Source organism: Pelobates fuscus, chromosome 9, assembly GCF_036172605.1.
Source record: "Pelobates fuscus isolate aPelFus1 chromosome 9, aPelFus1.pri, whole genome shotgun sequence".
NCBI lineage: Eukaryota > Metazoa > Chordata > Amphibia > Anura > Pelobatidae > Pelobates > Pelobates fuscus.
Genome location: NC_086325.1, coordinates 25,955,923 through 25,971,237, shown reverse-complemented (window position 1 = coordinate 25,971,237; position 15,315 = coordinate 25,955,923). Strand labels below are relative to the sequence as shown.

The following is a 15,315-nucleotide window of genomic DNA, read 5'->3' as shown; positions in this document are numbered from 1 at the left end:
AAGCTCTTAACACCGAGCTGATATCGCTCCTCAAAGTGTGAGTGTGAATATAACACCTTTGTTCTTGTGGAATTATATCGTTCATACATACTGTACCATTATTTGTATCTTTGTTTCTCCTTTTTTTTTAAGTTACTCCGCTGGCCAGTATTTCTACTAAACGTATGTACAATTTCTGATCTTTAGCGCTGTTCACCTTTCTATTTTATCTAATGTTTGTGCATGTCACATTTATTATTTGATATTTTTCAGCCAGCTAAATATAGCAAATGACTAGTAACTGCGCAAAAAAATATTTAGCAAGACAAACAGGGTTATTTACTAAAGGGAAAATTGTCAGGAATTCAAAGTGGATTTTTCTACACCTTCATTTATGTTAAAGTATAAAAATAGCTCATTGATCCATTCATCAATCTTTGTATAATTTGTTGCAAAGATTAAGTGTGTAAAACTCCTTCCGCGCTGCACTGGGTAAAGCAATGATACAGTGCCTGCAGTTTATTTTTTTTTGCTCAGTTGCCTGGGACATTGGGGGGCAATAGAATGGCATGGGGCAGGGGATAATATCTGAGACAGATGCTGCTGGTGTGCATTTAATAAACACTTTTATAGAAATATCCAGAATTGTTAACCCAATTGTTAAACCATTTATGGATGCCAAGTTCTGTTTGCCAAGGCTGCATCCCTGTCGGTAATAATGATTTGCTATTTGGTTTATATTTTCACCGGAAGAAGAGGTGTCAGTTGAAATGCACGAACCTCCCTCCTACGCACGAAGACCATCAGCTACCGCTGGAGCCAATCTCGTTCACTGCAGATACCACGCGGAGACACCATCATCACCATACGAGACCTGCCGGATGCATCAAGCCACTTGCAAGCATTGGGCTTGCCATGGGACTCGCTGGGCCCGACAAACCCTCATGGTTGGGATCCCGTGGCCACCCGTGACTTTGTGCCCAGGGACAAAGCGCTAACCGCTCGAGCAGGGACCACGTCCTGATTCCAAAAAGGGCCAGACCCAGAGGAACCGGGTTGACCCCCAGATGGCATTTGGACTCCCAAGCACTCTTGACCCCCATCCTCACGCGGGATACCGCCTGAAAGGGAACCCATAAGCAGGGAAACACTGAGGTCCAAACCTAGTACCTCTGACATGATGGACGCTGCCTAAGACCATACTGTAGCTTACTGAAACGGGACTTACTGGATCCTTGACGTAATATTTACCACTTGATTGTTCTCCTTTGCTTATGTTTTTTATACATGTTCTCAATTCACGTTCTGTTCCGTACACTTAAAATAACCCATAGATAATTGTTTAAGGCAGTAATACACGCCCTAGTTAAGCCCATAGACTGTCTGTCACCGACCAATTTAAAGCCGACCAGTCTGCAGGCCTGGTAGTATATACTATATATGTTTCTCGCCCGTAATACACCCGGCCGCAGAGACACACAAAATATCTCAGCCTACGCGCGGCCGCCCATATCTGAGCACCACATATTGATCGCTCACCCGGGTAACCAAACATACTAGACAAGCATGATTAACTCAAGACATAGCTATACTACTCACATCAGATGCAGTGACTTTTCATGTTAACTAACATTAATATAAAAATGTGCCGACTCAGCAGAAGGAAACATCAAATGCTATAAGTGCTTAAATCCTCATATAACATGCTTCTTGTGAACTATGCATGTTCCTGCATCTGTTATTGTGACAATGCAGGACGACCTGTTAATTTGTGCACAATAAAAATAAAGAATTAAAAAAAGAAAGAAAATAAATTACGCTTTTGTTTACATATATATAAACTGGAAGGACCATGACTGGTGAACTAGCACTCGTATGACAATATGTAACATTACTACCTGTCTATAGTATGTATAACTTCACCACGTGACAGTGTCATGCTGTACAGGAAGACACCATCGCAGCAGTACTCATATTCTGCATTATTAGAGCAATCATCTCTTTTGTCGAAGAAAAAGAATAATCAACGTGCGGAAACCAATACTGGATAAACCAGTTGAACAAGATTCCTAAAGCTTTCCAGTGGCCTTTTACCTGTTAAAAAAGGTGATTAGGCAATCGAAAAAAAACTTGTCACATCAAGGTCGAGAAAGGCTGTGTGTGAAGCAAACAGAATTAGGAACAGCACGATATACCCATAAAGGAGCATTATTGAGGAAAATGGACTGCGTCTCTGACCTCATAGAAAGCTGTGTGACCTGAGACAGTGAGTATTGCATGTAATAACTTATTGTATGTAGCAGGAGACAGATGATGTGACAGCAAGGGGACGGGAATGTAGTGCAATGTCCCCCCACCCCTATTAGAATTACATGAAACAGTGATTCCTCCAAGCAGGGAAATGTGAGAATGTGTATATTCAAAGTATCAGCGCATTTCCCAAATAAAAGGATAGTTTGCATTATTATATTGTAAGGTTTTTTTTTTGGTTTTTTTTAAACACCGAATCTAGGAAAAAAAAATAATGGGGGTTTGGTTACATCATTTGATTATACATTGCATAAGCCTGCCACAACGTCAATGTACCCCATCTTTGGCAGGTCCTACTCTAACAGTCTAATGTCTGCTTCATGAGCTACTTACTTGGGGAAAAAAATCCATCTGGTGGCAGGCTTATGCAATGTATGATCAAATAATGTAACTAAAACCCCATTATTTTTTGCCTAGATTAGGTGTTTTTAAAAAAACTTACAAAATCCGTCAGCACTGAAGTTGCTGTTTAGTGTATAAGGGAGTACGCTAGATTTAGTTTTTATTGTATAAATTGGCTCCCAGTAGTGTAACGGACCGTTTCAGCAGACAAGGGGTTAAAATCGTTTAGGCGATAATCCCCTTTTCAAAGACAGGCACAGCTACTGTAGAATCACCAAAACTCACGAATTGGATATAAGTGAATGCCCCAAACTCCATACAATGGAATAAGGTAGCACTCCAAACTCCCGAACTGGAACCTCACGAATAGCTGCTAGCAGACGAACAGGAAAATCTCCCAAGCGGCTTACACTCCTGGCAATCAGTCTCTATCAGCATACAGTGAATCCCCCAAGAACGTGACAAGGCTCCATGTTGAGGGTCAAGCAGTGGTCTGTTTATTGAGGGCTACCTGCCCCTGTATTTATGCAGGTCCCACCTGGTGGACACTCCCCTAGGGGACCAGATGGAAGACTGTAACAACGGACAGACAAGTACCAATTACAGACATACAGCAGTAAAATATCCCCAAAATGCATCCTGGCTTCCTCTCTTCTGCCCTGGAGATAATTGAGAAGTAATTCAATTATCTCCCAGGACAAAGGCAAATCGCCATTATGCACGTGGGGACACAAAGACAGACTATCACTTTAAAATACATAAAGTCCTCTTTTACACATAAAACATAGACATGTAACATATTCCCAGATAGCTCAGGTCTGAGTGCACATTATTAGGTGAATGACACTCAGACCACACGAATACAGTTTAATTTCCATGGAGCCAAAGTCTTTAATTCCATGAACAGGCTCCATGGCATGGCTATCTGGGTTAAAACATTCCCATAAAATAAACTTCCGAAGTTCCAGGTGTTTGGCTGAATTGTCCTGAATAGGAACCAGGGGACTGGAGGCTCAGCGGTGCCTGCACGTAAAAGTGTCCGCTTTTAGTGCACGAAAGCAGGGCAGAAAAGCGCTGGCTGCCCGGGGAGCTCCAGAACACCGCCATCGTGTGGCGGCTAGGTGTAACCGCGACCACCCAGTAACAATCAATTAAGCTGCGGTTAACCGCAGCTACTGGGTGGTCAATTACCAGCACACGCACGTTAAGCCGCGGTTAACCGCGGCTTCAGGGAGGTCCATTGGAGGCACATGCCAGCTTCTGGGTGGCCAATTAACAACGCCGGCCGGCTTCCCACGGCTCTGGGGAGGCTGAAAAAAGGTGGTTTGTTCGGTAGATAGAATCTACCGAACGGCTGTGCAGAAAGGAGGGAATAAATCTTTCTGCACAGTAAAATTAACCCTTTAATTGCCAGTCCATAATCCAAAGGCAGCAGGCGGGCAACCAGGCTCCTCCAATGCAATGTGGCGAGATTGGTCTCGTCACAAGTAGCACCCTATTTATGCATGTTCAGGCGAGTGCAGCCGCCCCCTGGTTTCTCTGTATGTATATATATACACACACACACATACATACAAAGAGATTTGTCAGTCTTGGTCTTGAAGGGGTTAATGGATATCGCACATTAAACCATCTGCATTCACACTGCCACTAACCTTTCTATTCTGTAGCCTGAATGCCTAAACGTTCATTATTTTCTGGGCAACTCTTCAAAAATGTGTCTCAGTAAAAGACGGTCTCAGTAGCATTTGCATTTCTCTTCGTCTTGCCTTTCTCTCTTCATTTCTGTTCATTCAGAACTGTCATCTTTTTCTTCCATAAACTTCTTATCGTCATATTTAAAGCCTCTCTATCCGTGTCATTCATTAGCAGCATGCCGATTGAGTCTTTCCCTCTTTCAGTTTCACTAATTACTTCTTAGTAATAGTGGTCTTTTCTATATCCTCTCTGATACTGTAGAGGTGACCTACCCAGTATTATTTACTAAAATGACAATTGTCAGGAATTCCAAGCAAATTTCAAAATATGGAACAATTACTGACTTAAACATAGCATTTTTTCCATTTACCTTTTTTTTCCCCTTAAATTTTAAATTTTTTTCCCTATAGAATGCATGTGATGTTCCAGGTTCAAGCAATATCGCTGTATTCGGAGAATGAAGAGAGCAGGTTATTCTGAATGTTACAGAGTTAATCACAAGAGTGAGGTGTCAGAGTGAATAAAAATTTTTGGACCATAATTAGCTGGTCTGGAAGCAAAGCCAACTTGGATACATTTTCCAATTCAACTATTTTGACCTTAAATTTGAAGTTCAGTTTGCATGCCTGACAAATCTCACTTTGTTAAGTAACCCTGACAACATATTATGCATAATTAAATGGGCACAGAAAATAATACAACACAAATTAGTAATACAAAGACTAGGTAGCATTCATTTTATCTCTAAGTTCAGATGAAACATTTATTTCATTATTGGACTAGAAATGTATTTTATTTTCATTTTCTAACTGGCTAATATATATATATATATATATATATATATATATATATATATATGTCATTGTCATGCTTCTGATCAGGTCAGAGAGGAGACGATTGCAAGGGTTATTGGTTAAAACTTTATTTGTCGTATTAGACATAACAAATTTACTGAAAATAAAGAATAAAGGGCAGTCTGCCACAAACAGGATACTTTGAGAAAAACAGGGTTTAGACAATATGCCACAAACAAGATCTTTAGAAAGTAAATGAATAAAGTCTTTTGTAAACAAGCAGGCTTGAAGTTATACCAAGTAGTTAAGGATTTCCAGGATACTTTGCAATGCAGCTAGTTATAGGTAAATACTTTTTAGGATAAGGCAAGACAGGATCATGCAGAGTTGCAGAGGTTGAAACAGGTAGGTATATTCCAAAATAATATAATGCAGGTTGCTTACAAGATCATGCAGTGATGCAGCAATTGAAGCAGTTAAGATTCTTCAATGAAGGCAGTACGCCACAAATCAGGATTCTTGGAAGCTGATAAGGATGTCTTTAGGTAAGATGTAATTCAGGCAAGTTCAGGATGAAGTAATGCAGGTTAGTGCCTTTCAGTATGAGGAAATGCAGATGAGTTCAGGATGCAGTAATGCAGGTTAGTGCCTTTCAGTATGAGGAAATGCAGTTGAGTACAGGATGAGGCACTGCAGGTAAGTTCTCTACAGAATGAAATCATGTAGATAAAATACAGGATATTACCAGGAACAGAGATTCTTTATCAGAGCATAGACTTCATCTTTATCAGAGCATAGACTTCATCTTTATCAGAGCATAGACTTGATTGTCAAGGTCCTGTTGTGTGCTGGGAGTAGACTTATCAAGCCTCCTTATTAGTTAATCCAGGTGAGGTTATTAAAGTGAGTGAATAGATTAGTGGCTAGGGAGGCCACTAGAGGAGAAAATCATGAAGTTCACTTAAAGGGCCAGTAATAAACAAAAAAGTCTTACATGTCAGTTTTGAAACCTGACAGTCATTTCCCTTGGAGTTTGTTTTCTTTTGGAACCTGGCTTAATAAGATTGCCCTGCATAAAAGATTTAAATGAACATGACAATGTGGAGTTAGAAACCACATCGTTGCCACAAACAACAATTCCTCCACAAACGTCTAATAGATATTTGCATTATCTCCCTCTAGTAAGTTCTCATTAAGTCTCAATGATGATCTAATTCTATAGTCTTTCATTTTTAATGCTAACATATGTCGGTGCATGATCTGACCAAGATATCACATCAATTCCAGGATTCGCAAATGTTTTTAGGATGTAAGAGTTCATAAAAAAAATCTGTTCTACAGTACATTATGTAATAATTCCTCTCCTAAGGGTTCAGTACTATCCAGATGTCATTTAAATTAAAATCATTTAATAAATCCTGTACACATTTATTTTCTTCTTAATAAGAAGAACTGGTTCTATCTTTAGATTACTGTGGCTTCAATCTAATAATTAATTAAGTATCACATTCGCATCACCTACAATTGGCAAAGTCCCTTTTTTAATTTTATCTATTTTATGAAATATATTTCAAAAGAACTTCCTGGAAAAATGTTAGGGCGTAAACATTGACCAAAGTATGTATTTTATTGTTTATCTTGCATAGCAAAATCAATAGTCTGCCCGCCTTATCTCCTTGTTCAAGAATAAGTCCAAATTTCAAACTTGATGACATAATAATTGCCACTCCTCTTCTCTTTATAATCTGGAAAGAGGAAAGGTATATTACCTGGTATTTAGAAAAATGGCATACAATTTCTTAATCCCCTCTCCAACATATCTCCTGGACGAAGCTAATATCAAAACAATTTTTGCATAATGTAACGTACAGGAAACCTTTTTGTGTGTGTGTGTGTATTTAACCCGTGGTCATTAATCGAACTCACTTTAAAGGACATTACTTGACACAATTTTTTTAAAAGCCCCACACATTAAACCCAGGTGTAAAATAAAATACAAATACCTTGATAAGAGCACACTGGGCCCCCAGTGGAGGGAGCGGCACCTCATACTATATGGACCCCCAGCCAAATCGAATGAAGGGTCCTTCTGATCTGACTGCCTGTGAGCATAGGGAAGAAGAGGGCACGACCCACCACCTAACAGGATAGATACCGGTTGTCACCTACCTCTGTCTCTATCCCTCACACCTATGTTTCCTCTTCTACTTCCTACTTTACTGAAATTATAAATTGAGGCAGTAGATAAGCGTACACCAGCAACGTTTAGTGACAGACCCTCATCCCCTGTGTGCGATCTACCATACGCTATAAAGTACAAAAGGAAAGTTTAACAATATTTTTATGTAATGCAATGTTATGTGAAACATGTTGTTTACTGTTCTTGTCCTATGCTTATGTACCCACTGAACATTCTGTTATCTACCTCATCTACTTGCCTTTACTGAAAAAAAATACAAATATAGATATCATTCCCAAGTTAAAACATAATTACAGACAAACATATAACATACAGTAGTATACTATCGCTCAGCAAATTGTAGCACATGTGACAATAATAAAGTTAAAAATGTTGAGTCTAATTATCACTTTGTCTCTTTGATTAATACTGATAATAAAAACCAAAATCTTAGCAGAAAATCTAAAAGTGATGATTCCTGATTTGATACATCAAGATCAAGATGTTTTAATTAATAAAAAAAACTGGAGGAGATAATATTTGTAAACTAATAAATATGATATCTGAAATTAATAGTATTACTTCTCCGGCCGCTTTTATAGGCTTGGATGCAGAAAAGTGTTAACTAGCAGTTTCTTTTGGAAGTCTTAGAAAGTTTTACTATTACGGGTTTATTTAAAAACTAATTTTAATTCTATATACTACTCCTTCTGCAAAGGACTCAGATTGATTCAGGGTAAATAATGGAACACGTCAAGATTGTCCATTATCCTCGTTCCTTTGTATACTCTCCATTGAACCATTGGCAGTACATATCCACAAGTCATTAGATATTTTATAGATAAATATCATTAAGGCTGTCGATGGCATCTAAATAGTATAATGTCATGTTATATGCGGTTGATATAATCCTCACCCTTAGTGATTTAAATAAATCTATATCATTATTATTAAAAATCTTGAAAGAGTTTGGTTTATGCTCAAATTATAAACTTAATAATAGTAAAACTCAGGTTATTATAGATAACATTTGGATAGGACATATGGATGTATTAAAATTTAAATTTGCTTTACTTGGACTAAACAAGTGGTTCCCAAACTTTTTAGGTTTAAGGCGCCCTTAATATTTCAGTATTATTCCAAGGCACCCCAAGTCAAAATTTCTAGGTTGCGTATCTGTACAATGCTGTGGCATTTACTGGCGCTATAGTGTAATGTACAGTGTTGGTGTTTGAAGGGTATAGTTATTGTGTTTTAATACAGGGGTGTGTTTGTATGTGATGCTTGCGTTTGATTGCAGGGGTGTGTCTGAATGTAATGTTCACTTTTAAATACGGATGTACATTTGTGTAAAGTATTTGTGTTGAGTGAAGGGGTGTGTTTGTATAATTTTTTTAGTTTGTATGCAGGGGTGTGTGTACGTAATATTTGAGTTAGATTGCAGGAGGGTGCTTGTATGTTGTGATGGTGTTTGACTGCTTGGATGTATGCACATACACTACCACATACATACATACATACATGCTTACACAGATATTCATGCACATTAACACATATATGCATATAAATACACCAACACATTCACACAATTCATATAGACACCAACACATACACACATATAGATGCACACAGACTCATACACACACATAGATACACACCAAAATATACACACATGCACCCTTAACCCCTTATAGACCAAACTTCTGGAATAAAAGGGAATCATGACATGTCACACATGTCATGTGTCCTTAAGGGGTTAAACACACAAATATTGATGCATGCCCACACCATGACACAGATACACACACTGACATAAAAGCACACACCCTGACACACAGACGCATGTACACAGATGTGTGCACAGACACAGAAGCACACAGACATATATATATATATATATATACACACCCTGACACACACACTCATACTCACACACACACGCATACTCACAAACACATACACTAATACTCACACACACACTCATACTCGCACACACACACACACTCATACACACACTCATACACACACTCATACACACACTCATACTCATACACATTCAAACTCTCACACACACTCACACACATACAAGTGATTTTTTTTTTTATCTCCAGCCACACTCCTTTCAGCTTACCTTGCCAGGATGGTGGCTTGGAGTCCTGCTACTGTGGGAGTGAGAGGTCTGGAGCTCTTCATGCTCTTCTCCTCTCACATTGTGGCTGCCTCCTCCCGCGCTGCTTCCCTGCTGGATGCTGGGAGGAAGTGACAAGCTGTCATTTCCTCCCAGCCGGCCGACATTACAGAGGTCTGGCCATGGTCTTAAAGGACCGTGGCACCCGACTGAGCCCCTGTTTAGCATTAATGTTTCCCCGGTGCTATAATCATAGCACTGAGGAAACATTCCATGGCACCCCTGTGGGCACGCAGTTTGGGAACCACTGGACTAATCTATTTGGGGATAAAGATATGTTTTGCCTTAAAACAATTTATTACGATTGTGGCAGGAAGGCGTTGGGAGTAGTGTATTTATTTAGCCTTTGATAATATTTGTAACAAAAAACAGGGAGGCAGGGAAAGTAATATAGTGTGGTATGTTATAACATCTAAATGCAAGAGAAAAAAAATACACTTACAAGAGAAGGAGTTCTGAAGCTCCTATAGGTTGCACTTGAGAGGTATGATCTCCCCTTAGGATATTTAAGTATGTCTCTTGATCTAAGAAGGAGATCATGAAAATGGTGAAATAAATAAAGATTCACTTACTAGCACACGAGCAAAGGGTTTGCTCATTTCATACGGTTCTGGTGGTACATTCCCTAGCTACGAGTATGAAGTCCAAAGACTTCCAAAGATAGGCAGGATGGTCCACGGTGAATAGAAAATACATTATCTTTATTATAGTGCAATAAAACAAAAAAAATGATAAAATGATGAAACAAGTAAAAGTAACATGACGTGTTTCACCACAGCATAGGGCTTTTAATTATATAATTATGCTATTCTTCTTTGTTTATTACACTATAATAAAGATAATTATTTTCCAACCACCCTGGACTATTTTGCCTATCTTTGGAACTCCACTAGCACTAACTCAAACATGAAAAAAACGGAGCTAATGGATAATCCTAAAAGAAAACACCTAACGAGATGGGAGGGGTAACCCTAAATAGTCAGAAAACGTAAGCCTGAAGCAAAAATATGTTTCTCAAAGCTGGGGTAGTCAGACTAAAGTGGCTTATAAAAATGAATAAATAAAACCAAAATTAACCTTATTGACATATAACTCTCAGAATAACACATAAATACCTTAATTAAAAAAGAGGTGTTATATACCCTTATACTGGCAAATCTTTATAAAGAACAATATATGTACTTAGCAGGGAGAATATGTGCTAGGGGTAGATCCTACACATACTAAAATGGAATGCTAACAGGTACATGAAGAGCTGGTCTGTCTTAGACTCTCAGTGTAGGACCATAATTCTGTGAGAAGTCTGAGATACCAAGCTATGATACTAATAAAGCATACATGTAACAGGGCCTAAGGGAGTTCAAAAGATATAAAGCTGCTGGTTGATGTAACAATATTATGAAGCAAATTAGAATAACTGTATGATAGCAACCATATAGATAGATCACATATATCACCGCTACCAAATCCCCAGTGTACCTATACACCCCTGAATACCTCAAGTTCTGTAGGATATACCTTCTCAATATACATATTAAAAACCAAAAAGAGCCTTCTCTGGCTAAACTCACGCGTCTAACTGCATCCTTTCTCTGTTTGCACATATTCGGGACCAGATCAATCGGACAAAGTATTTTTTTGGGATGCAGCAATATTTCGTTTTTAATATATACATTGGGAAGGTAAATCCTACAGAACGTTAGCTATTCAGATACTTCTAGGTATTTTGCTGCAGTTATGTGTTGAAGCTCGGTTCCCTCAAAGGCACGTACATCAACCAGTGAAAGAAATATATAATGCAAAGATAAAGTGCTCAGCGCAAAATTGGAATAATATTAATGCTCTAACTCCCAGAGCTTGACACCACCATTTGTGTTTCACAGGTGAATTATAGTTATACCTGAATACAGTATAATTCCTTCTCCAATAATGGAGGCAACAGACACAGGTATTCCCATATGGTATAAAAAGGAGAACTCATATGATAACACTGTTATAAAAGAGGGTTCAATTTAAAACTCTGTATGGTCCAACTCACATTTTTCTGAGTCTGTTATATCGAAACTGGCTCAGGTAATATCACTTTAAATGCAATGTACAGATCCAGGTGAGTTGGAGAGGATCCCTCAGAAAAGAATTTTGGGAAAGGCAACACCAGATTAGTATTAAATCACAATATTTATTACAAAAAATATAAAAAGCCTTACATTAAGGATAACATTATGTAATAAGGAGAGAAAATACAATCATGGAGGGATGTCCTTTTCAGATATTTTTGATTTGGTGGATGCCATTATGTTCTCACATTATTTGGCTTGGAAAATTGATAATGATAATTCTCCTCCATGGTATTCTCATGAAATATTTTGATTGTCAAGATATTGATCCATTACTTCTATATTAGATTGGCCCTGAGGTATTTAAGGAAATGGACATTAAAATAGAATTATCTTATATTTATTTTACTATAAGTATATTAAAAAATATAGTATGTCTCATTCTCCCAGTCCCCCATGTGTGTCATTCCCACAGCTCTCACAGGTCTCAGTTCCTCTCCTCTCTCCCCATGTGTCTTACCCACCAGTGTTAATTTTGGCAGCAAGTTTCAATTTAGTTTTAGTCTTATTTTAGTCATCTGAAGTGGTTTTGTTTTAGTGTGGTTTTAGACTAAATCTCCAAATATTTGGTTGACTAAATCTGACAAAAATTGTTAGTCGACGAAATTAACACTGGCGTGGATAAGGCTAGTAGGGCATTGTAAACTTCAAAAAGGGGACAAAGAAGTTATAGTAACCCTTATTTTATTTATTTTTTTAGTTAATTTTGGAGGCACTTACATTCGTGGTCTTATCTATTAAATTGTGTAATCAAACTACAGACTGCAACTCCCATCACAGATTAACTTGTAGCTAATGTTATACTTTATATGATACTTAATATGCTGATTAAATAAACATACACCTTACATAATGTTTCTTTTTTCTTTTTCCTACAGCTGGTCATACCATGATTTTATCATTTCTTTCTATTTTGCTCTCTCACTCACCGTTTTACTTTTTTTTATGTTCTTGATTCTCTTCACTAAGAACAGTCTTAAATATGAAACCAAACAAATTTTACCTTTTCCTTGTCATTGTGATCTTTTCTCTGCTTGCAAACTTTTGCATGTTTTTTCTATTGTTTCCCTTAAGTTCTATCCCTGTTAATTTTCCAGCAAAGCATGTCCACGTACTCATCATCAGCACTTGGCGCTCTGGTTCTTCGTTCCTCGGAAACATCTTCAACAATCACCCAGACGTATTCTACATGTTTGAGCCAGGACACCCTGTCTGGATGAAACTGTTACATGAGACTGCTGAACATCTCCATTACCCTCTCAGAGATCTCCTACATTCCTTATTCACTTGTGATGTTTCAACTCTCCATCCCTACCTTCCTCGGGGTGGAAAGAAAATTTCAGATTTCCACTACTTTGCTGAGAGCCGAGCACTCTGTATGCCTCCAGCATGCCAATCCTCTAAAATGACAACAAATTACAACCGTCTTAATTGTTCTCTTGTATGTGGAGAAAACCCCTTGAAAAACATTGAAGCAGTTTGCAGAAGTCATAAGCACATGGCAATGAAGACAGTTCGCATCCTTGACCTTAAGGTTCTTATTCCACTGCTCCAAGACCCCAAGCTTGACCTTAGAATTGTGCATCTAGTACGAGATCCACGAGCTGTGGTTTCATCGAGGCAGTACTTCACTCTTATTGATGATGACAGGATTGTGTATAGAGATGGAATTTCAGATCAAGGGAGAAACAAAAACAAGACTCCAAATGCTACTGAAGTAATGGCCAAGATCTGCAGGTCACAGGTCTCAATGTATAAAGAGGGCAGAGATTCCACAAATTTTCCATTGGGTCGTTACATGTTAGTTCGACTAGAAGATTTGGCGTGGGATCCCTTGTCTAATGTCGACAAAGTGTTCTCCTTTGTTGGCTTGACTATGACACCAGAGATAAGACATTGGGTGCATAATATAACACACCATGAAATAGCTAGCGAACCAGGGGGATTTATGTCATATTCAAAAGAGGCCAAAAATGTCATAGATCATTGGCGAAAGAGGTTGGACTTCAGTATAGTGAAAGAAATCCAATCAGTCTGCCAGGAGGCAATGGACATGTTTGGGTACTTACCTGTAGAGTCAGAGGCGGACCTTAAAGACTTGAACTTGGATATAGTATCAGTGAGAAAAAGAAAGAAAACACATAGATAAAATGTAACTGACATAGCAAATAAAATAGTTTATTGTAAATATATTTACCTTTTTCTGTTCTGTTCATTTATCATTTCCTGCTTTTCCTCTACGCTCTGAATTTTAAAGTGGATCTGCCACTTGTGAGGTTTTTATATCGATAAAATCTTCACTAAGCTTTCTATGTGACATGGCTCCTGGTAATTAAATCTGGAAATGAGTAAGTTTCCCTATAAGTCGTTGATGGGTCCTCCTACCAGGACCCATAAACCAGCTGACATGGTTTTTGTCATGTTGTTTGGATGTTTTTTGTTGTTGGTTTTTTTTTCCAAACACTTTTTTATTGAGAATGCTTGTAAAAAGTTGTACAAAAACACATTGTGAGGTCATCAAGTAGATAAATTAAAATCAGAGATGTTGGTATACAGTAATGATAGACAAACATTGACTTTTTCAATTTCTGATTATAAGAAAACAAAAGAAAAGAAAAGGGGGGGGGGCGGGAGGGGAAGAAGCAGGGCCAGACTTAGGAAAAAATTCGGCCCGGGCATTTTTGAATCACAGCGGCCTACTGAGAATAATGGTAAAATCACACTCACAAACAGGGAGTCGTATCGGGCTCTATATCAAAAGCGATAATACGTCCACAGGCAGGCTGGGGGTTAATCTCCAAAAACATTTTATGAGTGAAAAAGTATTCAAAATATATTTTAAAAGCAGGACATTCAAAGCAGTGTGCAAAATAACAACAGTATACAGTACCGCAAAAATCAGAAAACCTTAAGAAGAATGCAAACGCGTTTCGACTACAATAAGTCTTCCTCAGTGCAAAAAACATACAGGTAGCCATAAGCACAAATTCAATTGAGATGCTAAAGATTAAAAAAATAAATAAGAGATAAATATAAAATAAATTAAGAAAATCTCATCACAGAGAGATTACAGATGGGATTTCGGAGTATTGTTCTAATATAGATCTTCAGATGAATGCTTAAGAAGCCATGTCAGAATGCACTTGGGTGAGACATGGGGTTAAGCACATCCTACAGCTAGAACCCCCATAATGATGTCAGCAGTGGCAATGTGTGATATGTGTCATGTGTGGCTGTGTGTCTTGGAGTGTTTCTTTAACAAGGGTTACACGTGACATCCAGGCTAGGAATAAACAGATTATGAGATTAAGGATGTGACTATATATATATATATATAGCTAGAAAGGACATGCTATTCCATTTTGTAATGCTTGCTAAGGTAACCGTGAATATTACTTATTCTACTAAGTGGGTGAGAAGTATTGAGTTTTCAGAGGATTCTGAACTGAATAGAGTAGAAATAATTCAGATTTAACAGACCTGAAAAAGGATAAATAACAAAGCATTTGCACCCTCTGTAGTTGCATCGGGAACATGACAATTTAGACATCATGCATGCAGGTAGTTAAAGACATGTGGAGGTGACATCACTGTAAATGCATGTGAACACAAACACAAGCGACCTGTAAATCACATGAACGCGTGGACTGACAGCAGCACAAACAAACAAACTTTGCGTGTTGCCATCACAAGATTTGTAGAGACAAT

The 15,315-nt window shown here is 38.1% G+C and overlaps 1 protein-coding gene and 1 long non-coding RNA gene across 2 annotated transcripts in view; one reads left to right on the top strand and one right to left on the bottom strand.

Annotated features, from left to right (window-relative positions):
* The window catches only part of LOC134572575 (uncharacterized), a 398,726-nt gene that overhangs the window by 178,073 nt on the left and 205,338 nt on the right, over positions 1-15,315 (bottom strand). The gene's annotated exons all lie outside the window — the stretch shown is intronic.
* On the top strand, positions 1,986-13,756 carry LOC134572950 (carbohydrate sulfotransferase 5-like). The gene is made up of 2 exons (XM_063432291.1): positions 1,986-2,245; positions 12,682-13,756. The coding sequence occupies exon 2, from the start codon at positions 12,797-12,799 to the stop codon at positions 13,754-13,756; it is 960 nt and encodes a 319-aa protein (XP_063288361.1). The 5' UTR covers positions 1,986-2,245; positions 12,682-12,796.